Raw genomic sequence first — 26,709 nt, forward strand, 5'->3', positions numbered from 1 at the left:
GTGGTACACGCAGAAAAAAGGTCGAATGCACCTTTGAGGATTTTTTAGTCTTAGACTGAGACATGGTGTACACTAATGCCAGATACCCAGGGTCTAGCCTAAGGAAGCGAGGGCGGCGCTGCAGGAGAGAGCTGACGGTCTCCTTACCCTGGTCCTGTGTCCCACAGAGGAAGAGGGAGGCGGCAGGACTAGGCGACAGCCGGCGTGCACAGCGCTGCACGTGGAGGACGCTGCAGCTGGGAGACCTGGAGCTGCGGTGTGCAGAGAGGATCCAAGATGGCCGCCGAGACCTGGGGGAGAGATCTCGCACACAGCGAGAAGCGCCAGGACCGGGGGGCGGCGCCGCGCGATGACACGAAAAAGGGAGCGGAGCCTATCGGGAAGCGCCAGATCCCCGGCCGGCTAGGCCGAAGCCGGGGACTAAATTTGCGGCTTCGGCCCGGCGCGCGGCCGCTGATGGCCGGGACAACAAAGGGGCCCAGGAATAAAGTGTGCCACTAGTAAGGGGGAGCCCTCCGAACCGCAGAACCGGCGACCACCCCCCCCCCATTCCACAAGACACTTACCCTGAAGGAGCAGCGCACCAGGGGCTGAGGTAGGAGTGTCTGGGGTGCAAGACAGGGACGGTGCAGGGGTTGGGAAGCCTCCATCCACCAGCCCCAGAAAGGGGGGTGGAGAGGAACGGTCCACCACCTGAATCAGCCGCATGCAGTGGTGATGCAGGGTGTGCTGCACGGACGCCTCTGTACAGCCGAGGGTGAAACCTGGTGGACAGGGCAGATGTCCGGCAATAAAAAGGCCTGGCTGCAGAAGAGGGTACTGGAGGTAAAACACCAGTGCTCGTCTGAACAAAGAGGGGAGATCGGCGCCCTTTTAGGGAAAAAAACCGTCGCCCAAAAAGAAAAAAGTCAGCTCAGGCAGTGGCTCCCACGTCGCAGGAGAGGATACGGAGAGTTAAAACTCCCGTGCTCGCCTGTTGTTGGTTCGGGGGAGATCGGACCATGAAAGAATCCGTCGCCCCCTTCGTCCAGGTAGAAATAAAAAACAGTGTGCCTCCTACGGACACTAAGCTTGAACTGGGTCTCTGGAAGCCAGCATGAGGGTGTATACTGCAGGGGAGGAGCTAACCTTTTTTTGTCTCAGCTTAGTGTCAGCCTCCTAGTGACAGCAGCATAACCCATGGTCCTGTGTCCCCCAATGAGGCGAAGGAGAAATATGAACTGCATTACTGCTCTTGAAAATAGGAAAAAACAAGAATACTTAGCGCATAAATTGGCCAATTCATGTGTACCTGGCAGCCATGATAAGGTGATTCTCGTTGCTGGGAACCTGCCTAAAGTGAATCTTCTCTTGGGCTAAAGCCTACATTTATATGGGAAGGTAGGCTCCTGCTGTAATTAAAAACACCTGAGAGAGGGGTGGAGCGCTCACTCCGAGACCCCATGTACACAAATATCAAGACTGACCGGCAATTCCAAACAGAAATCAGGTGTGTACAGGTGATTACCAAGAGTAGCCATCTACATATATAACTAACAAATAAAGTAGCACTTTGTAGCGATATAGCATGGTTCTATTTGACACTGCGCAACCTTACCTGTGGTGCGAGTTTATGAGCCGCAACATGTCAATCTTTCTTGCGGAGACATTAGTCTCCGCAACAGAAATTTTCACAATAGAATGTATTGGATGAGGTAAATCTGCATAGCTTAGTAATCACATGCAGATTTAATTGTGTGATTGAACAAAACAGGATTTTTGGTTGCTTACCGTAAAATCTGTTTCTTGGAGCCTCCATTGGGGGACACAGGAACAATGGGGGTGTATGCTGCTGCCACTGGGAGGCTGACACTATGCAAATAAAAAGGTTAGCTCCTCCTCTGCAGTGTACACCCCACCGACTGGCATTATACTCTTCAGTTAGTGAGAACGCAGTAGCAGATAATGAACAAGATTGAAAACCATAAACACAAACTTGAGAACTATAAACGTGAGAACAGTTATAGAACATAAAACAGGAAAACATTGGGAGGGTGCTGTGTCCCCCAATGGAGGCTCCAAGAAACAGATTTTACGGTAAGCAACCAAAAATCCTGTTTTCTCTATCGCCTCTCATTGGGGGACACAGGAACCATGGGACGTCCCAAAGCAGTCCCACGGGCGGGAAAAACAGACTTCCATCAGGCCAGAGGACTCACCACTGCCGCCTGCAAGATCCTTCTACCTAGGCTGGCGTCCGCCGATGCGTAGGTATGGACCTTGTAAAATTTGGCGAACGTGTGGATGGAAGACCAAGTTGCCGCTTTGCAAAGCTGTAGAGCGGAAGCCCTGTGGTGCACCGCCCAGGAGGCGCCGATTGCCCAGGTAGAGTGAGACTTAATCCCAGGAGGGGGCACTCTGTTCTTGACCCGGTAAGCCTCCAAAATTGCCATTCTGATCCAGCGAGCAATAGTCGCTTTAGAAGCCGGTTGGCCTCTGCGCGTGCCATCAGGAATGACGAAAAAAGAATCCGTCTTCCGGAAAGTGGACGTTCTATCCAGATAGATCCTCACTGCCCTGACGAGGTCCAGCTTGTTCAACGATCGCTCCAGAGGATGAGTTGGAGCTGGACAAAAGGAAGGTAGAACGATGTCCTCGTTGAGGTGGAAACCACCTTAGGAAGAAAAGAAGGTGGGGGCCGGAAGACCACCTTGACCTGGTGAATGACCAAAAACGGAGGACGGCAAGACAGGGCCGCCAACTCGGAAACGCGGCAAATAGACGTGATGGCCACAAGAAAGGTCACCTTCCAAGATAGAACTGATAGGGAGATTCCTCTAAGAGGCTCAAAGGGTGAAACCCTCAGAACGTCCAGTATCAGGTTTAAATCCCATGCATCCACAGGGGCCCTGTACGGAGGGGCAGCGTGGGCTACTCCTTGAAGGAAGGTCTTAACCTGTGGCCGAGAAGCTATAGTCTTCTGAAAGAGGATGGAAAGCGCAGAGATCTGACCCTTCAGGGAGCTAAGAGCCAGGCCCGAATCCAGTCCTGCCTGAAGGAAGGCCAAAAGAGAAGGCAGGGTAAAAACCATAGATGGAACGCGGTTGGACTTGCACCAATGGAAGTAAGCCTTCCAGGTACGGTAGTAGAGGAGCGTGGTGCGGCAGCCTGTAAGGGCCCCGCGCCGGAAAGAAAGCAGAGGGCCGCCGTTGCTAAATGGGGGGAGAAATGCGCGCCTACGAATGTCGCAGCGCAATACAACAATCCCGGCCGCGCCACTGCATGGACGCAGGCGATGACCAGGTATGAGAGGGTCGCCGTCTGGGAGCCCCTATCAAGACCCCCCCCTCCCCCTATAAAAGATCTGGGATGGGATGGGGGAAATACTCACATAAAATATCCCACGCCGATACTAACCTGAAAGGAAGGGTATGAGACGTCCAGGGAGCTGATGGATGTCCTCGTCTCCTCAACCGACAGGCTCTGGTGGGCGAGTGGGTGGGTGACGGAGCCAGGACCGAACTTCTAAGCACGCTTGTGTGCTAGGATCTTGGTCCTGGTGAGGGATCTATGAGGATACGGGGTGGCAGTACACGCCGTACTCATAGTCCGTATTGGACTACAGGTGTGACTGCTCACCCTGTATCCCTCCGGAAAACCTGAAAAGGAACGACGCACATTGAGGTAGATAAGGGTCTAATGAAAGACCCGTGTCCACCTCCTACTGACACTAAGCTAAACTGAAGAGTATAATGCCAGTCGGTGGGGTGTACACTGCAGAGGAGGAGCTAACTTTTTTATTTGCATAGTGTCAGCCTCCTAGTGGCAGCAGCATACACCCATGGTTCCTGTGTCCCCCAATGGGAGGCGATAAAGAAAGCTCTATTTCCTGATCATGGGCATGTACCTTTCCTGTTTGGATACAGCATACAGTGGGGCAAAAAAGTATTTAGTCAGTCAGCAATAGTGCAAGTTCCACCACTTAAAAAGATGAGAGGCGTCTGTAATTTACATCATAGGTAGACCTCAACTATGAGAGACAAACTGAGAAAAAAAAATCCAGAAAATCACATTGTCTGTTTTTTTATCATTTTATTTGCATATTATGGTGGAAAATAAGTATTTGGTCAGAAACAAACAATCAAGATTTCTGGCTCTCACAGACCTGTAACTTCTTCTTTAATAGTCTCCTCTTTCCTCCACTCATTACCTGTAGTAATGGCACCTGTTTAAACTTGTTATCAGTATAAAAAGACACCTGTGCACACCCTCAAACAGTCTGACTCCAAACTCCACTATGGTGAAAACCAAAGAGCTGTCAAAGGACACCAGAAACAAAATTGTAGCCCTGCACCAGGCTGGGAAGACTGAATCTGCAATAGCCAACCAGCTTGGAGTGAAGAAATCAACAGTGGAAGCAATAATTAGAAAATGGAAGACATACAAGACCACTGATAATCTCCCTCGATCTGGGGCTCCACGCAAAATCCCACCCCGTGGGGTCAGAATGATCACAAGAACGGTGAGCAAAAATCCCAGAACCACGCGGGGGGACCTACTGAATGAACTGCAGAGAGCTGGGACCAATGTAACAAGGCCTACCATAAGTAACACACTACGCCACCATGGACTCAGATCCTGCAGTGCCAGACGTGTCCCACTGCTTAAGCCAGTACATGTCCGGGCCCGTCTGAAGTTTGCTAGAGAGCATTTGAATGATCCAGAGGAGTTTTGGGAGAATGTCCTATGGTCTGATGAAACCAAACTGGAACTGTTTGGTAGAAACACAACTTGTCGTGTTTGGAGGAAAAAGAATACTGAGTTGCATCCATCAAACACCATACCTACTGTAAAGCATGGTGGTGGAAACACCATGCTTTGGGGCTGTTTCTCTGCAAAGGGGCCAGGACGACTGATCCGGGTACATGAAAGAATGAATGGGGCCATGTATCGTGAGATTTTGAGTGCAAACCTCCTTCCATCAGCAAGGGCATTGAAGATGAAACGTGGCTGGGTCTTTCAACATGACAATAATCCAAAGCACACCGCCAGGGCAATGAAGGAGTAGCTTCGTAAGAAGCATTTCAAGGTCCTGGAGTGGCCTAGCCAGTCTCCAGATCTCAACCCTATAGAAAACCTTTGGAGGGAGTTGAAAGTCCGTGTTGCCAAGCGAAAAGCCAAAAACATCACTGCTCTAGAGGAGATCTGCATGGAGGAATGGGCCAACATACCAACAACAGTGTGTGGCAACCTTGTGAAGACTTACAGTAAACGTTTGACCTCTGTCATTGCCAACAAAGGATATATTACAAAGTATTGAGATGAAATTTTGTTTCTGACCAAATACTTATTTTCCACCATAATATGCAAATAAAATGATAAAAAAACAGACAATGTGATTTTCTGGATTTTTTTTTCTCAGTTTGTCTCCCATAGTTGAGGTCTACCTATAATGTAAATTACAGACGCCTCTCATCTTTTTAAGTGGTGGAACTTGCACTATTGCTGACTGACTAAATACTTTTTTGCCCCACTGTATGTAGGTTCATTCTGTGGCTGATGACAACGTAGGACAACACTTTAACCCTTGGATTACTGTCAGACCAGGTGATGAGTATATTGGGTTAATTTGATTAAAAAATGTGTGTTTTATTTCAAATGAAGTGTTGTGTGTTTGACACTTTACTTTCCGGTTTAGTAATGAGGATGTCTTGCTGATAACTCTTCATTACTAAACCTCGGGTGGTTTGGTGTCAGCAACAGCTTCTGACAACCCCTAATCGCATTAGCTCAGAAATTAAATCACAAAACTTTTTTTTTTTTTTATGTGCTTACTTAGCTATAAAACCGCATGCAAAAACACACATTTTCCTTTGCATTTTTGCTGCCAACAAAGTCCTAGAGATGCACAAACATTGTCGTTACAGGATAACCTGCAGCAGACCATCTGTGGCTGCCTCCAGCTCTTATTCACCATCATAGAACTGTAAAAGCACCAACTGTCATCTCCTATCTAAGTAAAAACTAAAAACCATTTATAAAAAAAACCTTTATTAAATCAATATTGTCATCTACATTGCACAATCCATTGCAAAGATCTTGACAATTCAGGGTCCATACAGTTTCTACACAGTTGCAGTCAAACTACATAACAAAGACTCATTTATAGAAGCAAAATAGACAAGGGCTGCAAGACGGAAACTGAAGGGGTAGAATTCTGAGCACGAGCCTAAAAAAGTCCCATGTTGAATATCAACAGAAGTTCTGATGTATCTGATTGACTATGCGTACAAGTCTTCACGGTCAGCTGAGTAAACTTCTCCTTCCTGCAACAAGGCGAAGTTCAAGAAGTGCGATGGGCGATGAACTTCATGGTAAAATTCCTTGGGGTTAGCGAGCTGTAGTTCGTACTTCATGTTGGGATCGTGTCTGACACCTAGGGATTAAGTGACAATGTTGAAATCCATATCATGCACTTTATCCCACTTGTATAAGCTGCATCTTCACTGAATACCAAGAATGCACAAGTACAAAAACCTACCCATGAAGTTGTAGTTCCACGATCCCTGAGCTGGTACCATGAAGAACCCAAGGAATCGATCAGACAGCAGCATCTGCACTCTTTCATAGTGAGAAGGCAGGTAGCCTTTAGGATTGTTCCCTTTATCAGTGTTTTGCCTTCCCCACTCATAACCACTCGGTGTAAGTTTGTAAGCGGTCAGGGTGCAGGATCCCGGGGTGAAGCTGTGGACACACAACAGTCATGTCAGAAATGTCCTCATTTAGGAAATTTCAGGAAAAAAAAAAAAAAAAAAAAACTTTGGTTTTGGCATAAGGTGGAAAAACAGACACAAAAAAAATATATCACTACGACACACCTGCATGTTATAATAATGGTCTTCTCTCCATCCCAAGCTGGATTGTCAGCCATAACTTTAGCATGGGTGGTGACATCTTGTGGTGACAGCTGTGGAGACTCATTTGGCTGTGTGTGAACCCATCCCAGTGGCTCCATTTCCTGAAAAATTTTAAAAATTGTTCATAGGAGCAGTAATTAAAAAAATAAAATACAGAAAAAAAACATGTTCCTTAACCCCTTCCCGACCTCCGCCTTACTATTACAGCGGAGGTCGGGTCCCCTGCTTTGATGTGGGCTCCACCTGAGCCCACCTCAAAGTCGCGACATGTCAGCTGATTCACCCGCCGCTATTAACCAGTTAAATACCGCTGTCAAACGCTGACAGCGGCATTTAACCGGCGCTTCCAGCCAGGTGGCCAGAAATGATCGCATCACCGACCCCTGTCACATGATCGGGGGTCGGCGATGAGTCAGGATGGGACCTCTATGGTTACTGATGCCGGCCTGCTGTGAGCGCCTCCCTGTGGTCGGCGCTCACAGCACACCTGCATTTCAGCTACATAGCAGCAATCTCATGATCGCTGCTATGTAGCAGAACCGATCGAGTGGTGCCAGCTTCTAGCCTCCCATAGAGGCTATTAAAGCATGGCAAAAGTAAAAAAAGTTTTAAAAAATATGAAAAAAAAAAAAATATATATATAAAAGTTTAAATCACCCCCCTTTCGCCCCATCCAAAATAATTAAAAAAAAAAAAAATCAAACCTAGACATATTTGGTATCGCCGCGTTCAGAATCGCCCGATCTATCAATAATAAAAAAGCATTAACCTGATCATATACGGCGTAGCGAGAGAAAAAATTCGAAACGCCAGAATTACGTTTTTTTGGTCGCTGCGACATTGCATTAAAATGTACTAACAGGCGATCAAAAGAACGCATCTGCACCAAAATGGTATCATTAAAAACGCCAGCTCGGCACGCAAAAAATAAGCCCTCACCCAACCCCAGATCACGAAAAATGGAGACGCTACGGGTAACGGAAAATTGCGCAATTTTTTTTAAAGCAAAGTTTGGAATTTTTTTTTTACCACTTAGATAAAACGTAACCTAGTATGTTTGGTGTCTATGAACTCGTAATGACCTGGAGAATCATAATATCAGGTCAGTATTAGCATTTCGTAAACCTAGCAAAAAAGCCAAACAAAAAACCAGTGTGGGATTGCACTTTTTTTTTGCAATTTCACCGCACTTGGAATTTTTTTCCCGTTTTCTGGTACACGACATGCTAAAACCAATGATGTTGTTGAAAAGTGCAACTTGTCCCGCAAAAAACAAGCCCTCACATGGCCATATTGACGGAAAAATAAAAAAAGTTATGGCTCTGGGAAGGAGGGGAGTGAAAAACGAGAACGCAAAAACTGAAAAAGGCAAGGTCGTGAAGGGGTTAAATTTACCTTTAGATACTCATGTTGAGGCAGTTGACTTGGCAAGTGAACAGTCTGGTGAGTTCCCCACTGTGGCACCATCACAATGCATCGGATTTCCTTCACTTGAGGGTTATCAGGTGGGCTCACGCCATACAGATAGCCAGCAATCTTTAAGAATATAAATGATCATATACAAATAAAACACTTTTGCTACTAAAAGGCAGCTAATCATGTGAGCTTAAAAAATGTGAATTTATCAGAGTAGACAAGTATAGTAAATGACCATCTGTTCTACACAAATAAATCCAGTATTCTTATATTTTTGGAACTTGCCAGAACAAGGACAGTGCCAATTATAGGGCATTTAAACTAATGCATAAAATAGGTCTTTGAAATATTACTATAACAGAGTTTATTTTACACACACATATGTGTGTATGGTCTGACCCAATAGTCTCTGGCTCGCTTATCAAACCTAAGCTGCAGCGATTCAGAGAAAACCTGTACATGATGCTTTAGGATAACAAGTTTTAGAAGCAAACAGAAGCCCTATGGTTAGAACATATAAATCTATTATATACGGTTCTTTCTGTAAGTAACATTTACCTGAGCTCGCAGGTCAGAAATGCAGATGAATTTCTTCAGCACATTCTTGGGCAAGATGTAGGTGTAGCCAGTTTCCTTGATGTCATCTGATGACACATAGATGTGGTTGGTCCGAAGGTGAAGGTTAGCAGCAGAAATTGCTCTGCAAAAAAAAAAAAAAAAAAAATTGATAAGAATACCAATAGAGTGAAAACCAATACTGGTGACATTCGGATGGAAGGGAGTGCACTTTCATTTGCAAAAGATTTCATCTTTGGTATCTAACACCAAGAGGTATTTATTGCTTGTCATTTACAATTTCTATTTCAGAAACCTAACTATGTTCTAAATACTTAAAGGGAATTGGTTACCAGGTTTTTGCTACCACATGAGAGGAGCCTGATGTAGGCAAGGAGAAGCTGAATCCATTGATGTATCACTTAGATTACTGGGTGCAGCCGTTCTGGCAGGAGAGCTTTTACATTTAGAATGAAGCAGAGCTGAGGAAGCTAACCCCGCCCACACCAGGCTCTCCATGTAGAAAGTCCATAGACAGTGAGCTGTTTATCACAGGGGGGTGGCGTTGCCAGATTAATGCAATAAATACTTCACAGTTCATTAACAACAGCACACAATTTGACAAGTCACACATGAATTCTGTGTTTCAGCGTCTATCTCCTGCTGTCTTCAAATTACAAAGCAAAATCCTGCTGACAGATTCCCTTTGACTTTCAATAAGCTAGTCTATTGAAATTGTAATATAGTTATTAGCACAAACTTAAAAATGAACATCACGTCACGTGCACATATGCAAATGTGCTAACTCTATGAACAAAAGGGCTCCTATCAACCATGAAGGAAAAAAATAATCAAGATCATCCAATTATTCTTAAATTATGCATGTGACCCACAGCTAGATATGGCAAATTGCAATTATACGAGGATCCGGTCTCATGAACAAATTAGCTCAGAGAAGCCGGAAACACATGCACATCTGTTACATAAGAGCAGTAGAATTACATAAATCCTGGCAACGAGGGAAAAAGGCCTTAATGGCAAAATTATGTTGAAACCAAGAAAATGATAATCTATTACCTGACTCGCCATTCTGTCTTGGATGAAAAGGTCTGGGTCTCATAGTTGCTGGTGGTAGAGGTGATGATTTCATCTCCATGCTTGTTGACGGTGCGGGTCTGGGTAGCAGTGAGCTGAGACTGTTCTTTGGTCTGCTTCTCTATCTCCGCAATCTGCTGCCTCTGCTGGGACGGGGCAGAGATTTCCATACCCAATATGATATCTCGGATTTCAGACTGTGTTAAAGAAGCCACATTTACACTGAAAAGAAAAATGGGACACACTTTTCGTTAAAAAGTCTATAGAAAGGCTTCATTATTTGCTTCAGCCTAACAACTACACAAAATGTCAGGTCTCTTTTAGAAAGATCTGGATGCACACAACAGAGCAATAGATTGCACATGTTGAAAGCCAACATGCCTGATCATAAGATATCTGGCTAGTCTCTACAAAATAAGCAGGTTCACCAAATGTGTCATTTTAATAGAAGTAATTCTTACTTGTTCTTCTTGCCGTAGTCTGCCAAGATGAGATCCTTCAGCTGCACTTCCACCTTAATCCATTCCTCATCTGTTAGTGTGGGCCAGATATGATGAGGCTCAGTAATGGTTGTCTTGTCTGGCTTTAGGATCACCTTTGCACGGTCATTGTTCACATGCAGTGCTCTCAGGATCAAAATCAGTCGAGAGAAAGCCTGCAGGACAAGCGACAAGAATCAGATCACTGGGAAAGTATTCTGCAGCAAGACCTGATCTGTCATCAATTCGCATGGCTTCAGGACCAAACTACATTGAGCTCTTATGTGCCCACAAAAGTACTGCTAAGTACCGTGTATGAAGAGATAGTCTTCAGCCAGTCGTCGTAGAGATTGAAGAGAACCATTTGTGGCTCTGTGGCCTTCAATATCAGGTCTCCAAACTTCTCCACCTTCAGACAGGCTTGGAAAGGCAACTGCAGCTCAGATCCTTTGATTACAATATTAGGGAAATCCAGTAAATGTACCTAAGGTTCAATGGAGGAGAACACCGAAACATCACTCAAGTCCACAAGCAAATAAATGCTTAAAACCTTTCACAAAATGAGAAAGGCTAGAAAAGGAATGTATTAGATGTCGAATTGATTTTCTTACCTCAAGAGGATCCAACATGCCCTTTCTGGTGACAATAATTTGCTTGGGCTGCTCTTCCACCGGCAAGGAACGGATCAAAGCGGCAACTTCTTCTGCAGTTTTCCACTTGGCGAGCTGCAAAGGAAAAGTGTCACAGTAATTGTAGAGGGCTTACGGTAAAATTATAATATAAATATATATATCTTTATTTATTTATAGGATAGCAGGAGTAATTTTCCAACTTGACTTGAAAACATACCTGACCCAATCGTTTCTGTCCTGCCCATACGGATGTGTGAATAATTTTCAGGAACAGCTGCCCTGTCCTTGGGTTAAAGATGAAAATTGCTCCATTGATGGGTTTTGTTGTTAAGTTGCCTTCAAAGGTCTAAAGACAGAACAATATAAGAAAAATCAGAGATTTTTTGCCTGTCACACCAAGGCTAGAAAATTTCTACGAATCTTGCCGTATGCCGTACCTTGTGAATTGTTACTCTGTACACGTTGGTGTCATCCACGAACCATATGATTTGATTGGAGAAGAGCTCGCCATAATTCTGGGAGGACAAGTATGGCTCAGTCGGCTCAGAAGAATACAACTGCAACCCCTTACGGATGCGCTCACGCAGCACATACAAGGCAGGGTTAGCCTTCATGATCTTGGCCATGGCTTGCTGTATCAGTGGTTTTCCTCCCGGGAACCAATTTCCATAGGCACTAGCAAGACAAAGAACTTTTCTGTAACATCCAAATATAGCAACACTTCGGGATGGTTTGTGTGCAAAATAAATTAAAAAAAATAAAATAATGGTCAGAGATTCTTACCTATGGAGGTTATATGCCAGGTCAATGGCAATCAGGACACCGGTGGGCGATGGGTAAATACTCATGTTATCAGTAGTGTAGTCCAAGAACTTTGCACGAGCATACCGCTCAATATCGTGAGAATCATAGTCTCCCCATCTCAACTGGATATCAATCCAGTACTTCTGTGTCGTGGTGCTGTCCATTACATCCCTACAAGGAGGAACAAGTGTGTTTAATACAAAATTGCTAGAAGTAATTGTCTTATCCAGGAGTTGTGGGGGGTGTAAGGAGAAGGTAAAAAGTGGGTTGTACAGGATCAGAAAAACAAGGCTGCTTTCTTCCAGAGACAGCCCCACACCCATCCATGTGTTGTGTATTGGGTGAGAAGCAAAATCACAAAACATGGACACGTGTGGCACGGTTACTGTTAGGGGGAAAAAACAAAACGTACTTTGAATCAGCAAGCAGAGATGGTCTGGACACATTCCACTTGTAAGAGGCAAAAAGCAAGATATCCGCACAAGAGGAGTTCATCTTATAAGACTTCCTGGGGTGGATGGTTTCCTTCTGAACAGTTTCAATTTCCAGAGCATCAAGTTCCTGATCAAACACCTGAAACACAACAGTAATAGGAAACAGAAGGAATCAATGTGGTTGCCTCAGACAATGGATCACGAATGAAAACGATACAAGACATTTTCAAAATCACAGTATTTTTTTTAAAGGGAATCTGTCACTAAGATCAACACCCCATCACTCACCACATATGAATATGCAGGTCTTTGAAATGTAAATATATGGACACCTTTATATCTCCTATCTGTTGCTGCATTTTCAAGTAATTAGTGTTTTCATGAATCGTGCTAAAGCATTTGCAATGCGATTTGCTGTAAGGCCGCTTTTCTGTGTTCTTGAGATTCTGTTCTTCGCTGGCATTAAGTGCTCTGGGTGTGACAAAGCACCCAACAAGCCACTATAGATTTGTTTCCTCAGCAAGCACCAGTGTCTTTAGCTTACCTGAAAGCACATGGTGCGCCTTCAGGTGCCAGAAAAGGAAGAGACAAAGCGAGCCATCAATCAAGCTAAATAGGCTGGTGCTGGGCAGGAAAACAACCTCAGGAGGCAGAGGGCTGGGCTAATAAGGTGCTCTGTCACACCAAGAGCACTTCGCGTTTTCATTTATACAAGAATAAGGCATTAATTACTTGGTAATTCAGCAACAGATAGAAGATATGAAGGGATCAACGGATGTACATTTAAAGATTTGTTTTCCAATACTTATGGCTTGGGGAGAGGAGTGAGGAGGATGATCTTACTGACAAACTGCAATTACCATAACTGTTTTTTTTGTGAAAAGTGTTTAAACACAGCTGGAAGAGCGTATCTGACTTACTTGACACAGATCCATGACAATGCTTTCATGGATCTTCTGCCACAAGTGGGCTCTGAATATCTGAATCAATGAGATCTTCAATGTTGGAATCTTGCCATGCATGAAAATGCCAGTCAAATCCAGTTGGACCTGGAATCCAACATACACCTGGAATGTAGAAACCACATGTCACATCTTCAAATACAACAGGTACAGGCATTTTAAAAAGAACCTATCCGTTATTTCACGCTGATCAGACCACAGGCAGCATGAATCAGAGGCCGGCGACATGGCTGCAGCCAGGTAAATACTTTGAAGAGTAAGATAAACCAGCTCACCCCAACTGAGTGTCCTAGGAAGCACGGAACTGCAAAGGACCAGTAGTGGAACAGAAATGGAAAATGACGATCCAAGCTTTGTTAAAGAATGCAATGGATGTTCGAAACGTGTAGCCGTGTCTACACCCATGATGGCATCTTTTAAATCATTAAATTTTTGCCTTTGGAAGCTGGATCATCTTTCCATTTAAATAGTTTGAAGACCTTGCTGAGGCCCATAGAAATAGAGGAGACTTGTCTAGTGGCGTCCCTGGCCGGCCTCTCCTTGCATTGGCATAGTTGATTGTCAGGTGTAGCCAATGTGTTAACATTAGGAGAGACCAGTCATTGAACTGGAATGGCGCAGGACAAAGCCAGCTGGGAGCGGCGCTGAACTAGTCCTATAGTCCCCAGCAGGGAGATCTAACCATGTTTACTCTGAAAAGCCTGCAGCCAGATTGATGCTGCCTGTGGTTTTGGCAGTGTGAATTGACTGACAAGTTTCTTTAACATTTTTTGCACGTACATTGGCTCTGTTGATTGTGGGTGACCACCAAAGAGTAAATCTTCTGTTAGGAATCTGATTCAGACCAGATCTCTGAGCATTGGTCAGCTTCTTCCACTTCATAGATTCTTCAAAGCCACTGGCTTTTTCCCTGATGACAAAAGAAACAAAAAACTTTAGGTGCTGAAGAGTAGCATTTCAGAAAGTATTTAATATATAGACAGCACTGAACATAGAAAACAGTTACATGCAACGTTCAGATTCACCAATGACCATAGTAAATAAGTCAAAATCAGTGAGGTCTACAAGAGAAATTTTCTATAATGAAATGCCCGTTCCTTACCAGAAGAGACCCTCCCATGTAGGGAAGTAAGTGCCTTTAAACAACGTGTGCTCCAGGATGCCTTCCACTCCTCCGAGGGCCTGGATCATGTCTGTACGGTAGTTATTCAGATTCCAAAGTTTCCCGTCGTGTCTTTGATGTGTCCACCAGAATGGGTTTTGTTTCAACACCTAAGGAATAAGGAGTACGGATAAAATATTAAGCTCAGCACAAACAATGGCCAAAATATTGCTAACTACATTGAAACACATTACCTGGTATTGTTTGAAATCTGTACGGACTCTCCAGCCTTTGTCATAAGCCAACGTGTGCCTGTCCTTCTGGAAGAGTGTGTTGATGCGTGGGATACCTCTATCCCATGAATCCTCCAAATCTTCCAGGGTAAGACGTCTGTAACAAAAGGAACATATCTCAGCTTGCTGAACTGCAACCACAGAACGTGTCTGTACAATTATGGAAGGGTAGACGTACCTGTTCTGAGCAATGGCTTCCTGCCTCTTCAGAGCATATTCAGCCCATACTCTCTGAGAATCGATAAACTCACTCTCCCAGGGCTGGATGTAGCGATACAAGTTGGGAATGAGCTGGTCCTCTTCATGACTCATACCTGAGCGGAAATGGGTGATTCCAACATCTGTCTGTTTAGACCACCTGTATAGAAATGCAGGAAGAGAGGATCGGGAAATAATTCCACGCACTGGAGAATAATAAATCTATATAAATAAAAGATACCTAATGACTTCTTCGTACTTTACCTGAGGTCAGATTGTGGGATAAGCACGTGCCCCATAGACAACATCCCCAAACCACCAAGCTCTTTGGGAGTGTAGAAGACCACTGGTGGGAAACGACTTGGCATTTTGGAGTTCAGACCAATCTTAATTCTGGTTTGAATTTTGTTCTCACATTTCACCAACAGATCAAGCAGCTCCTGGGTATTTACCACAGCCTCACGGAAGTAAGTCATGAGCCCGATCAATGCAGTGTTCCATTTATTCACAATCTGGAGAAGAATGGGATGGCAATCATCAGCGGGAGAATTGTTAAGTTACCCACACGCAAGAAATGGCAAATTATCTTTCTGCCAATGCCCTACACAAAAACACCACCAACATTTGTCCATCTAAAACCATAAATTAATTTTGGTGCATATATATTAGCTGGAATCCAGGCAAAAGTGGACAATAAGGCAATTAAATGGAAGGGATATTCCCAAACCACAAGGTGGCCTTTAATAAATAGATCTGCACATTATCATAAGAGTTACTCCCATCTCCAAGATCCTATCTTAATATGTAGTAGGTGTAATATTAATACTGTAAGCATATACCTCCAATTAGAAATGTAGTATAGTTCTTCAGATTCGTTATGTTGCTTACCTCCATGTAGGGCAGGAGCTTAGGTATGTATGGTTACAACCTCTAAGAGCAGTCTGTCACTATATGAATGGTCGTAACCATGCATACCTAAGCTACTGCAATGCCCTACATGAGGTAAGTGAGATCGCAAATCAGAAGAACTATACTTCATTTCTAATTGGAGGTATTCGCTAACATTAATATTACATTTACTACATATTGGGATAGGATATTAGAGAGGGGGGAATACCCCTTTAAATTTGTGCCAATGTAATTCATTTTTAAATTTGCACCAATTTGTACATATCACCCCCTAATGATGCCCATCCTGTCTTTTTCCCATCCAATTGCAACTGGATCCATCCTGCTGTAGTTCTTCTGCCCCTTGTTGATCATGCACAGTGCTGGCTCCCAGCATAGCTCTGACATGGCTCCACCAGTGACACAGAATATACTCTACATTTACAATATACTTTATTCTTCGGTGCACTACTCAGCCACATACATCATAATAGCTCCATGTGGTTTTACATAATTTGATCTGTTAGTTCTGCACTCCATTCTGCTGTGTCCCCACAATAAAGCTTGAAATAACCATAGTGGAAACAGAGCTGAGCTGCTTTTACCGAGTTCTATAGACAAATCAATGAAATAAAACTGAAAAATGACACTCCGTTGATACACATGGCAGAGGATTATCGTCTGCCATGGGCATCAACAGAGCAGCATTTGTAGTATTCCCATCATTATTATATTACCTGCAGATGAATGTGCTGGTTTTCCTTTTCTACTGCCTATTACTGCTGTAAACTGTCAACTGAACATTGCACCTGCCGTGTTGGATTATGTAAAGCGGATATCCCTATTAGCAATGTTAGTGAGGTTCCCACCCTTCTTGGTTTTTTTATTCCAACATTGATCAAGTTTTACGTATACTCTAGATTTTTAAATCGAGACCAGTGGCAACATCTTGTTGCACATTTTCAGGCTAGACACTCCAATTGTATAGAAAGAGCAAATGTCTGCTCTCTCTGCCAGAAGTCACATGTAGGTGAACATTAAACTACGCATCTAAAACAAATCATTTGCACAACACACTATTCCCCAAAAACAATGCAAAGTTCATTTATAAAACGCCAACCTTGGTAAATGTCGTTGAACCTGAAGCCATGAGAATCTGCCGCACTCTGTTGTGAAACCTCTGCATGGATTCATCATCAACCCGCAAGAAACACTGGGCAGTGCGCTCTTTGGTCACCTACAAAGATAGTCAATAGCAAATTTATTCCTAGAAAAATACCTCATACCTCTCTTCATTTCTTTAAAAAAAAAAAAAAAAGAAAAAACACTATTCATACCTCATTCTGCAAATTCCAGACACCGTCCTTATGAGTGAATTCCTCATAACTTGTACGACACTTGGGGAGAATCCTGCACTCAAAGCCGCACATATTGAACAACAGATTGGGATTGTCTTTACTGTACACGGACACAAAACTGTTTTCCCACTGTACGGTTGTGACAGAACGAGGCAGGCGGTTTTTAATGTCCCAGAAAACAGCGCGACCACTAGAAGAAGAAATGTAAGGTTGAATGATTACACTGCAGGGAAAAAAAAAAGTGGGTATAATTAAAGTACATAAAAACTTACAGATTGACATCGTGCTTCATGAGCCGCATCCTGGCATCTCGTGGCCAACATTTCTTATTATTGTAGCCCACAATGTTCTCGTTGTTGGGATCTGGATGCTCTGTAAGGTATCTCTGGATGAGATCTCTGGCCTCGTCAGCAGAAAACCTACGAGGGAAATACATATTAGCATCTTAACAATGAAGATTATCTAGTTCTTGTTAAAAATATTGGCCAACCTTCACACTTACCGGAAAAATATGTGAATGCGATCAATGTATCTGCAATACAAGCGAATAGGATGAGCGGCTTCTGTGGCCACATCTTGGAAGCTTAGGAAGTCGTTTGGCATCTGAGGTGGACCGGCCATCTCGCTGGCTCTGTGCAAGCCCAGAACTAACAGGTCCATCACCAAGCCGTAGTACTGCACAATGAAGGAAGCAAACTGCAAGCCACGAATGATGCCATACGAGTTTGTGTGATTCATGTCCTGCACAAAACAAACACTTGTGGTGAGAGCCCTTCAAATCCAAGATCATTATAAGAGGATACAACATTGTGATCACAAATGTCGCAGATATCTGTTTCTGCACATGATGGAAGATCCATACTTACTTTGTAATTTATCACCACGTTATTTTTTGCAGTCATGTAATCAGCAATGTTGTGATCCACAATGAGACGCAGGAGACGATTCAGCAGAGTCAAGTCGATCTTTTCATACATCTTCTCAAACCGTGACTCAAGCATCACATTGCATTCTCCTTCAGTGGTGTCCCACACATCCTGCAGGTTGTTGATACCTAAACGAAAAAAAAACATTAACATGATTTATGGGATTAAAAAAAACTGTACAGTTTATAATTAGTGTTGAGCGAACATACTTGGATAAGGTTATTCGACCATGCTCAGGTGCTACCCGAGTGTCTTCGGCATGCTTGAATAGTATGCTTGAGTCCCCGCAGCTTCATGTTAGGCAATCCCTGCATGTATTGCGGCTGTCTAAAAGCCGTGAGACATGCAGCTGCGGTGACAAGAATATTCATCGAGCACACCCAAGACACTTGGATAGCACCCGAGCATGCTCGGAAAACCTTATCAGAGCATGTTCGCTCAACATTAATTATAAATACATAAAAACTTTAGAACTCTAACACAAACTAACATTTTTCATACCTTGACACCATTTGTACACAAGCAATGGAGGTGGCTCTGTGTCTGCAGGTTTGATCCAAGGAGGGAAAAGACGTCTTTTGTCAGCTTCGTACCAGAGGTATTGATCCAGGTAAGCGTCTGTGATCTTCTCCAGGGGCTCCACATCATAAACTGGGACCAAGTGACTGTAAAGATCCATGAATTCAATCCCCACCTATAAAAGAACACAGAAAGGGTTAGGGCAAAGCCTGTACTAGTGTGAATTGGATAAAGAATGAAAAGGGATATTTATTAGCAGATTGCGAGGTAACATCTAGAATATGGGATCCAGTTTTGGGCTCCACATTTTAAAAAGAAGATATTGGGAAGTTCGCGTCAGGTCAAAGGTGGGCAATTAGATTATTACAAGGGATGAAAGGCCTCCCATATGATCAGAGGTTGGAAAAGTTTGGCTTGTCCAGCTTAGAAAAAAAGACATCTCAAACGAGATGTGTGGTCAACACAAGGGACTGGCACATGACCTATTCCTTCCAAAGATCAGAGGGACATTCATTACATATGGAGGAAAGGAGACTGGCAGCTAAATAGGAAAGGGTTATTTACAGTTAGAGCAGTCAGACTGTGGAGTGCCACAAGCGCTAGTAATGTAATTTACTATATCGGCATTATAAAAGCGCTAGATACTTTTCTCAACAAGTGACACCATGGGTCATAAATAATCTAGCGAGAGGTTGAAAAAAAAGACATGGGTCTATGTTACTATAAAAATTAAAAAGTGCCGATGCAATATTTAACCCTTCATGCAAGTAGTCATCTAATTGCCTGGTGATACAGAACTGAACTTTACCTCCTTGAAGGCTCTTTGAGTGAGCAAGTGACGCTTTATCCTAGACAAGGCTTCATGAGGATTGTCGTAAGCTTGTTCGATTAAGCCCAGCTCTTCTCTCTGGGACTGATTTAGACGGGACTTCACACTAACATGAAAAAAAGCACAACACAAGCATAACTCAAGTAAGAGCCATTACAAACCTTAAAATTAAGCAGCTTTAAGCAATCCATATACAGCCATTTTACCTGTACGCCTCCTTCAGTCTCTCCAGAGCAAGAATGAGAAGTTTGGTGTCATGCTTGTATGAAAGCGGAGGGAATGGAATAGGAGAAAACCTCCTGCTCTCCAGCCAGTGGACTGTGGTGGTGTACACAGCTACAGCCTCTTCTGCGGTGATGTATGGCCCATCCTGCAAAACAGGGCAAAGATTAGCACAGATACAGCAAAAGTGATGAAACAGAAATATATTGGGGACAGGTGCTCACCTTCAGGTAGTTGTGCTGTCTCTCTTGCTCTGCTTTGAGATAAAGTCTTGTCAATCGGCCCAGATTCTTTTTGCAAACAGTTTTGTCCACAGTGGCACCGCGGCGAATGCGCTCTCGGTTGTAATGAGCAGTATTTGTCCACCAGTCGGCTTTAGCCTTCACGTAACGCAGAATCATATTCTCAATGGGTGTTGGAAGACCTGGCACCTACAAGAAATAACACCAAAATAATTTAATTCAGAAACTAAGCAAAAAAAGGTCATTAACACGCAAACAGATACATTTACAGGATTATTTTTTTTTTTAAATAAAAAAGGTAAAACAATGTTGCACTCACTTTCCAAGGAATGTTTGCCTTCCAGCATCTCCAGGCTTCACTCAAGTGCTGCAAGATGGTCCTAGCCTTGTTCTGCTTAATGCCTTCTGGCATCATGTCCAAGATGTCATGCATGACAGCAGCTCGGAGTTCAAGGTCAAAATGAGACTCTACTCTTTGTTTTGTCACAGTTTTTGCTACACCTTTAGAATGACGACCTGAAGAAAAAACATCACAAAACAGTCAATTAAAAAAAATAAAATAATAATAATCATCAAGACAATGGTTTCAATTCACTGATCTTTGTCACCAGTATATAAAACCCAATACTGACTGGGCACTTCAGATCATCAAGTCAAACTAACTGCAGATCCTTGGACTCAAACCCAGGGTGGGGAATCTTTTCTTTATCGCTTCATTGGGGACACAGGTAACCATGGGTGTATGCTGCTGTCGCTAGGAGGCTGACACTATGCAAAAAAGGAAAATAGCTCCTCCTTCGCAGTATACACCCTCCGACAGGCACCAAGTACCTCAGTTTGTGCTTCGTGTAGGAGGCGGACCTGGATCTGTTCCCACATCTGCAGCTAATCCCTTTTTTCCTTACAGGTATTGTTGTGTTTTATTAACATTTTCCCCTTGTCTTTCAGATACAGCTTCAGGGAAACATGGTGTAATTTCTCACCCTGCCTTCCCATATTATGCGACTGAGCGAGCAGTGTGGTGTCACCCACACAGGCTCGCAGGCAGGACACTATCCCCCGTCATCTTCACGGGTGCTCCAGGGCTGATTCTGGTGGCTGGTCCTCGCCATTTCCCTCCTGACCCCTCTCCTCGGAGAGGGCTGAGAGGAAGACGGTGGTCACCAGCGGTGACCTCCCGCCTTTTCTGAAGGGGTGGATGCCGTCTTCTACACTGTTAGGAGACTGTGTGGGAAGAAGGATTTTCGTCTACAGCGACCCCTCTCTACAAGGGCCCCTGGACGATCCTCACCTCATCTGCAAGTGGAGTCGGACATCTCTCAAGGTACCAGCAGTATGTCGCGCATTATGCGCTCCGTCCCTACAGCGGATCTGAGGCGTCCGCGCCTTTTTGTTTTCACATAGCGTGTTCCCTTCGCGGGTATGTCGCTGCCCGGCACCTTCGCCTGCTCTGCCTCACACTTTACCCGCGTCACGACGCCACACACAATATGGCATCACTGAATGACAGCGCCCATTTTTTCTTCACCCCCCCTCCTTCTGTCCTGGCCAGAGCCACGCCCCCGCACTAGGCGCGCGTATTTATCGCAGGATTTTTCCCCATCACAGGATCTCCTGTCCCTGCCCGCTGCACTATCCGGCGGCATAACCAATAGAAGGGGCCCCTATTCCCTTATGCCGTGAGACATGGCCAATTTTCATGCCGAGACTAGGACTTTTGTTGATGCCACATACAGATTATTTGTTTGCACAGGTGTACCAAGCGGCCAATTCCTGATTGTAGCCTGTGCAAACAAATAATCTGTATGTGGCATGTTCACACAGAAATGCAGAGCATATGGCTCAAAGCCATATAGCAGGCTAACCACTGCGGTCTATGATGTATCCTGTGTGAACAGAGGCCACAGTTCACCAATACCTTGCTATATGGCGTCATTAATAGGCTTTGAGCCATATGCTCTGCATTTCTGTGTGAACATGCCACATACAGATTATTTGCTTGCACAGGTGTACCAAGCGGCCAATTCCTGAATGCAGGCTGGCTGCCTTATTGGTATTATTGCACCTGTGTATTTGCCATCTTTATTTGGGTCCGCTGCACCTTGGTTAGTGCAATTGTTTGGAGGCCCTGGACAGGTAAGCATCTCTGCCTGTGTACTGGGGGATTATACGGATAGACAGATTGAATCCTTGGCTAAGTGAGCCTTTGAATCAGCTGGCATCTCTCTCTGTCCTATATTTGCCTCCACCTGGGTATCAAAATCCATGTCTGCCTGGGCAAGAATGCTTTGTTAGGGTATTCTAGGTTTCTTTGGATGAGATGCCAAATCTGGTAGATCAAGACTGCCCATGCCGGCAAATGTCTCGTGACCGCTTCCTTTTGATGTGGCTGGTTGTTCCGCCACGGCTACCCGCAATATCGCTGCTATACGCCACATTCTCTGGTCTCTCTGGTTTTGCCTTCCAAGGCCCTAAACCTTTTGGATCCAAGCTGGATCAAATAATTTTGGATGTCCCGGCGGGAAAAGCACCTCGCTTCCCCGGTCCAAGTCTAAAGTCCTTTTAATAGAAAATGGTTACCTCAATTGAGACAAATAGTGACTTCTGGCTACAAAATAGACTTTTCTCCTCCAGGAAGATGTTTCCTTCTGTCTCGCCCGCCAAGACATACGTCACAGGCCCCAGGGGTTCTTCAGGCCGTCTTTTTCCCTACACCGCACAGGAATGATCGTACCCGTCCCCAGGAATCAACGTGTTTTTTTTTGGGGGTTCTACTTTATTCTTTTCATATTTCCAAAGAAAGTCGGGCCGCCCCTTCCGTTTTTTTGACCTCAAGCGATTGAAATGTCATGTTTGGATCTGCCTTTCATGACCGAGTCCCTACGTTCAGTAATCACTTCCATGGAACCGGGACAATTTCTTCACTTTCTTGTTTGTGTTCAGCATCAGAAGTCCCTATGGTTTGCGATCCAGGAGGATCTTTATCAGTTCACGGCCCTCCCTTTCGACCTGGCCTCTGCTCTCAGACTATTCACATCATGACAGAGGTCATGGACATCCTTCATTCCAAGGGGATTCTCATATTTCCCTACTTGGACGATCTTCTGATCATGGAACAGTTCCGCCGAGACTGCGACCAGAGTCTTCAGTTTTCTCTGGACGCTATGGTCCATCTCAGCTGAATTATCAACAGAGAAAGGTTCTCCCTCACCCTTGTCCAGCAGCTGGTGTTTCTAGGTTTAAGGTTCGAGACGACCAAAGCAGTGTCTTCCTTCCAAAGGAGAGGTTTTCATCCCTCTTCCAGGGGATCCGTACTCTAAAGCGACCTTCTCTCCCCCTTGCAGGAGAGTTCTAGGGAAAAGGATTGCCGCCGTGGAAGACCTTCCTTTAGCCCATTTCCATACCCGTCCTCTTCTGCTGGCCTTCTGGTCGTCTTCAAACAAGAGATCCGGCTCCCGGAAGGTCCCGTGCTTCTACCTCTCTTGGTGAGGCAGTCCCTCACTTGATGACGCTATCTGCATCAGTCTTATGCAGAAAGTTCTTCCTTCCTCTCCGGTGGCTGGCCAGTCTCCTCAGTTGGGGAGCTGTTTTTTCTTCGTCACAGCACAGTGTCGCTGAATGGCCAAGCAGGCCGCTCTCTCCCATCAATCTCCCAGGGATCAGGGCAATTTCCTTTGCTCTTCGCCACTGGCATACCCTCCTTCCGAGCCAGCCGGTCCGCATACAGTCGGACAACACCAGCACATTCGGGGGTAGAAAATCAGGCAGCTGATTTTCTGTGCCATCAGGTCCTATCTTCAGGCGAGTGGTCCCTCAGCCCCGTCATCTTCACCCAGATATGCAGAAATGGGTCTCCCTGGATGTCGTCCTCATGGCGTCTCGGATGAACCACAAGGTTTCTTGGTTCAATGCCAGGTCCCGGAATCCGCTAGCCATCTGTTATGAGGCTCGAGTAATATTGTGGTCACAATTCCAACTGCCTTATTTTTTTCCGCCTCTCCCTTTGACCCGAGAGTCATGAAAGGCTTTAAGGCAGAAGGGTTCCCTGTCATCCTGATAGCTCAACTGGCCAAGAAGTGCCTGGTGAACATACTCATGGACACCCCTTGGAAGCTTCCAGGCCGTCCAGATCCTCTCTCTCAAAGCCCCCTCCTCCTACAGAGTTCATAGTCTGAGTTTAACAGCATGGCCGTTTAGGCCGTAGTCCTGAGGGAGACTGTTTTTTTCCATCAGGTCACTCAGACCATGTTTAGGGCCAAAAAAACAGCATCCTTGCATATCTACTACAGATACTAAAAGGCTTTCTTCTAGTGGGAGTGAGGACAAGGGTTTGGTTCCTATGTCCTGTTCACTTCCTTCCATTCTTTATCTTCTACAAGTGGGTCTGGACTCTGGTCTATCGTTCTGTCATTTCTTTTCCAACGAAATCTGGCTTCTCGTTCCCAGGTAAAGACCTTTCTTCAAGGAGTCGCCCACCTGGCACCTCCTTTTCGTCTTCTGGTAGATCCATGGGATTTTAACCTGGTCTTTGGCGTCCTCCTGCTGAGCCCATTCAAGACATCACGTTTTCTCTCCTGTTATGGAAACTTGTCTTCTTAGTTGCATTACGTCCATCAGGAGAGTTCCCGAGTGAGCGGCATTATCCTGCCGTTCCTCGTTCCTGATTCTACATCAGGACAAGGTAGTTCTCAGGCCTGTTCCTTTCTTTCTATATAAGGTGGTCTTTTCATTTCACATTAATGAAGACATTGTCCTTCTCTCTCGGTGTCTCTCTCTGGTCCATCCCCCTGGAGAAGTCCCTCCACAAGATGGATCCCGTCAGAGCTATCCGAGTCTACTTTTCAAGGACTGATCCCTTTCGTCAATCTGATGCTCTGTTCGTCATCTCTGAAGGTCGCCGTAACGGACTCCCAGCTTCTCCGTTCACTATTGCCGTTGGATTCGTTCAGCAATATTGGAGGCATACCGCGTTCAGGACGATCAGCCTCCTCTGGGGATGAAGGCTCACTTCGCTCGGCTTTGGGACCTCCTGGACTGTGTCACCAGGCCTTGGCTTTCCAGATTGTAAGGCTGTGACCTGGTCATTTTTCCACGGTTCATAGAGATGCCTCTTCTGTTGCAGGCCCGGGAATGTGCTACAGGTGGCGGTTATGCAATGGCCGACCTGAGTCTGTCTTTTGCTTTGCATCTTTCCTGTTCCCCACCCTAGGGACTGCTTTGGGACGTCCCATGGTTACCTGTGTCCACCAATGAAGCGATAAAGAAATTTTTGGTACTCACTGTAAAATCTCTTTCTTGGAGCCTTCATTGGGGGACACAGCATCCTCCCTAATTGTTTGTGCCATCATTGGGCCTGTGTGCCTTCGTTGTTGGTTGGTACATATGTTGTACCATTATTTGGTCTATATGCCTTCGTTGTTGGTTGGTACATATGTTCAGTTTTTAGTTGCTTCTCCTACTGCTTTAACACTAACTGAGGTACTTGATGCCTGTCGGTGGGTGTATCCTGTGAAGGAAGAGCTATTTTCCTTTTTTTTTTTTTTTTGCATAGTGTCAGCCTCCTAGCGACAGCAGAATACACCCATGGTTACCTATGTCCCCCAATGAAGGCTCCAAGAAAGATTTTACTTTGAGTACCAAAAATCCCTCTTTTTCCGCCAAGAGCCATTTAGATATTTATAGCATCCTTTGGGGTCCGTAAAATTCATGTGCTAACTCTGCGCACTAAGTACGCCCTGACACCGACACTGGTGTAAAGACGCAATCTTTCACTGCACGCGCCTCAACATTCAGTAGTGAGTACTGCGCGTGTGTACTCACAGGGCAAAAAGAAATAAATAGGACGGCGGCCGTCAAGATACAGCTGCCGGTATATATAATATTTTTCCCGTTACCCAACAGCGTATAACAAAATTAAAAGTCACAAATACAAAGTAGGATAATGACTTACCCTCAAATTGTCTGGCCAGTAGATTTCCAAGCCACCTTTCCAGCAAAGGAGTGATCCCGCGCATGAAGAACAGCCAGACTCTCCAGCCTGCTGCCCAGAAGCCGCAACCAGGTCCTTTTCCAACAGGGCCCTAAAAAGGACAAAGAAAAAGGTTTTTAAATGTCTCACACAAAACATTTTTAGTAGAATTATTATTAAAGTGTAAAACTCACTGTATTGAATCTGTAGTAGATCAGATGTTTCAAGTCTTTGCACATTCGGATTTGTCTCATGAGCTTGTACTTGTATCTGTACATTCCCGTCAGCTGCCCGACATGGGCAAAGATGTACTGCAAACCGTCTGCTAGCTGTTAATGGAAAGAATATATTTAGTACATTTCTATTACACACATTTATCATATGCAAGACGTTATGAGAAACCATGGCTACTCAGAGTGCACTACTAATAATTACCTGGAAAGCATCCACATTTCCCAACCTGTACTGCACATGGCTGTCTACAACCAGTTTGGTCAGACGCAGAACTTCTCGGCACAAGTGGAAAGCGTTGCCAAACCGAGATTTCTTACGTTCCTAGATGGAAAAATTTTAAAACTTAAATGTACCTTCCAGAATAAAATATCTTGGGTGAAAATGAAGAATAACATCCTTTCTAACCATTTTATGACTAGTATCCTGCATTTTCACCAGTTTTTCCCTTTGTGGACAATCTCTCTATTTGCAATCAACTCTAAGCTGGTGGGAACAGGTTAACTGTTGTGATCACTCCCATACACAGCCATGAAGGATTCCTGCTATTCATTCCTTTTTAGCACAGAGAAAAGCAGCAGTGGGACGGAGGACATAATACTGCAGTCCTGAGCTGTCTAGATGTGAATCATGGCTCTAATGGGAGTTAAAAGACTTGTC

General features: G+C 44.7%; 1 protein-coding gene across 2 annotated transcripts in view; it reads right to left on the reverse strand.

Moving 5' to 3' along the window:
* Positions 1-6,013: 6,013 nt before the first annotated feature.
* Positions 6,014-26,709, reverse strand: part of PRPF8 (pre-mRNA processing factor 8) — a 32,816-nt gene continuing 12,120 nt past the window's right edge. For both annotated transcript variants that reach the window (XM_069761345.1, XM_069761346.1), the window contains exons 12-43: positions 26,254-26,373; positions 26,013-26,147; positions 25,801-25,930; positions 20,170-20,366; positions 19,833-20,039; positions 19,593-19,756; positions 19,366-19,492; positions 18,540-18,732; positions 17,979-18,166; positions 17,615-17,853; positions 17,385-17,531; positions 17,092-17,302; positions 16,875-16,991; positions 15,131-15,378; positions 14,847-15,026; positions 14,630-14,765; positions 14,376-14,545; positions 14,054-14,183; positions 13,232-13,378; positions 12,290-12,450; positions 11,857-12,048; positions 11,511-11,748; positions 11,291-11,419; positions 11,053-11,166; positions 10,752-10,925; positions 10,424-10,617; positions 9,945-10,184; positions 8,871-9,012; positions 8,292-8,432; positions 6,858-6,997; positions 6,521-6,723; positions 6,014-6,415 (exon numbers count right to left, since the gene is read on the reverse strand). In XM_069761345.1, the coding sequence (XP_069617446.1) occupies positions 6,261-6,415; positions 6,521-6,723; positions 6,858-6,997; positions 8,292-8,432; positions 8,871-9,012; positions 9,945-10,184; positions 10,424-10,617; positions 10,752-10,925; positions 11,053-11,166; positions 11,291-11,419; positions 11,511-11,748; positions 11,857-12,048; positions 12,290-12,450; positions 13,232-13,378; positions 14,054-14,183; positions 14,376-14,545; positions 14,630-14,765; positions 14,847-15,026; positions 15,131-15,378; positions 16,875-16,991; positions 17,092-17,302; positions 17,385-17,531; positions 17,615-17,853; positions 17,979-18,166; positions 18,540-18,732; positions 19,366-19,492; positions 19,593-19,756; positions 19,833-20,039; positions 20,170-20,366; positions 25,801-25,930; positions 26,013-26,147; positions 26,254-26,373 (5,409 nt within the window). In that variant the 3' untranslated portion in view covers positions 6,014-6,260. The remainder of the gene's footprint in view (positions 6,416-6,520; positions 6,724-6,857; positions 6,998-8,291; positions 8,433-8,870; positions 9,013-9,944; positions 10,185-10,423; positions 10,618-10,751; positions 10,926-11,052; positions 11,167-11,290; positions 11,420-11,510; positions 11,749-11,856; positions 12,049-12,289; positions 12,451-13,231; positions 13,379-14,053; positions 14,184-14,375; positions 14,546-14,629; positions 14,766-14,846; positions 15,027-15,130; positions 15,379-16,874; positions 16,992-17,091; positions 17,303-17,384; positions 17,532-17,614; positions 17,854-17,978; positions 18,167-18,539; positions 18,733-19,365; positions 19,493-19,592; positions 19,757-19,832; positions 20,040-20,169; positions 20,367-25,800; positions 25,931-26,012; positions 26,148-26,253; positions 26,374-26,709) is intronic.

Source organism: Ranitomeya imitator, chromosome 3, assembly GCF_032444005.1.
Source record: "Ranitomeya imitator isolate aRanImi1 chromosome 3, aRanImi1.pri, whole genome shotgun sequence".
Taxonomy (NCBI): domain Eukaryota; kingdom Metazoa; phylum Chordata; class Amphibia; order Anura; family Dendrobatidae; genus Ranitomeya; species Ranitomeya imitator.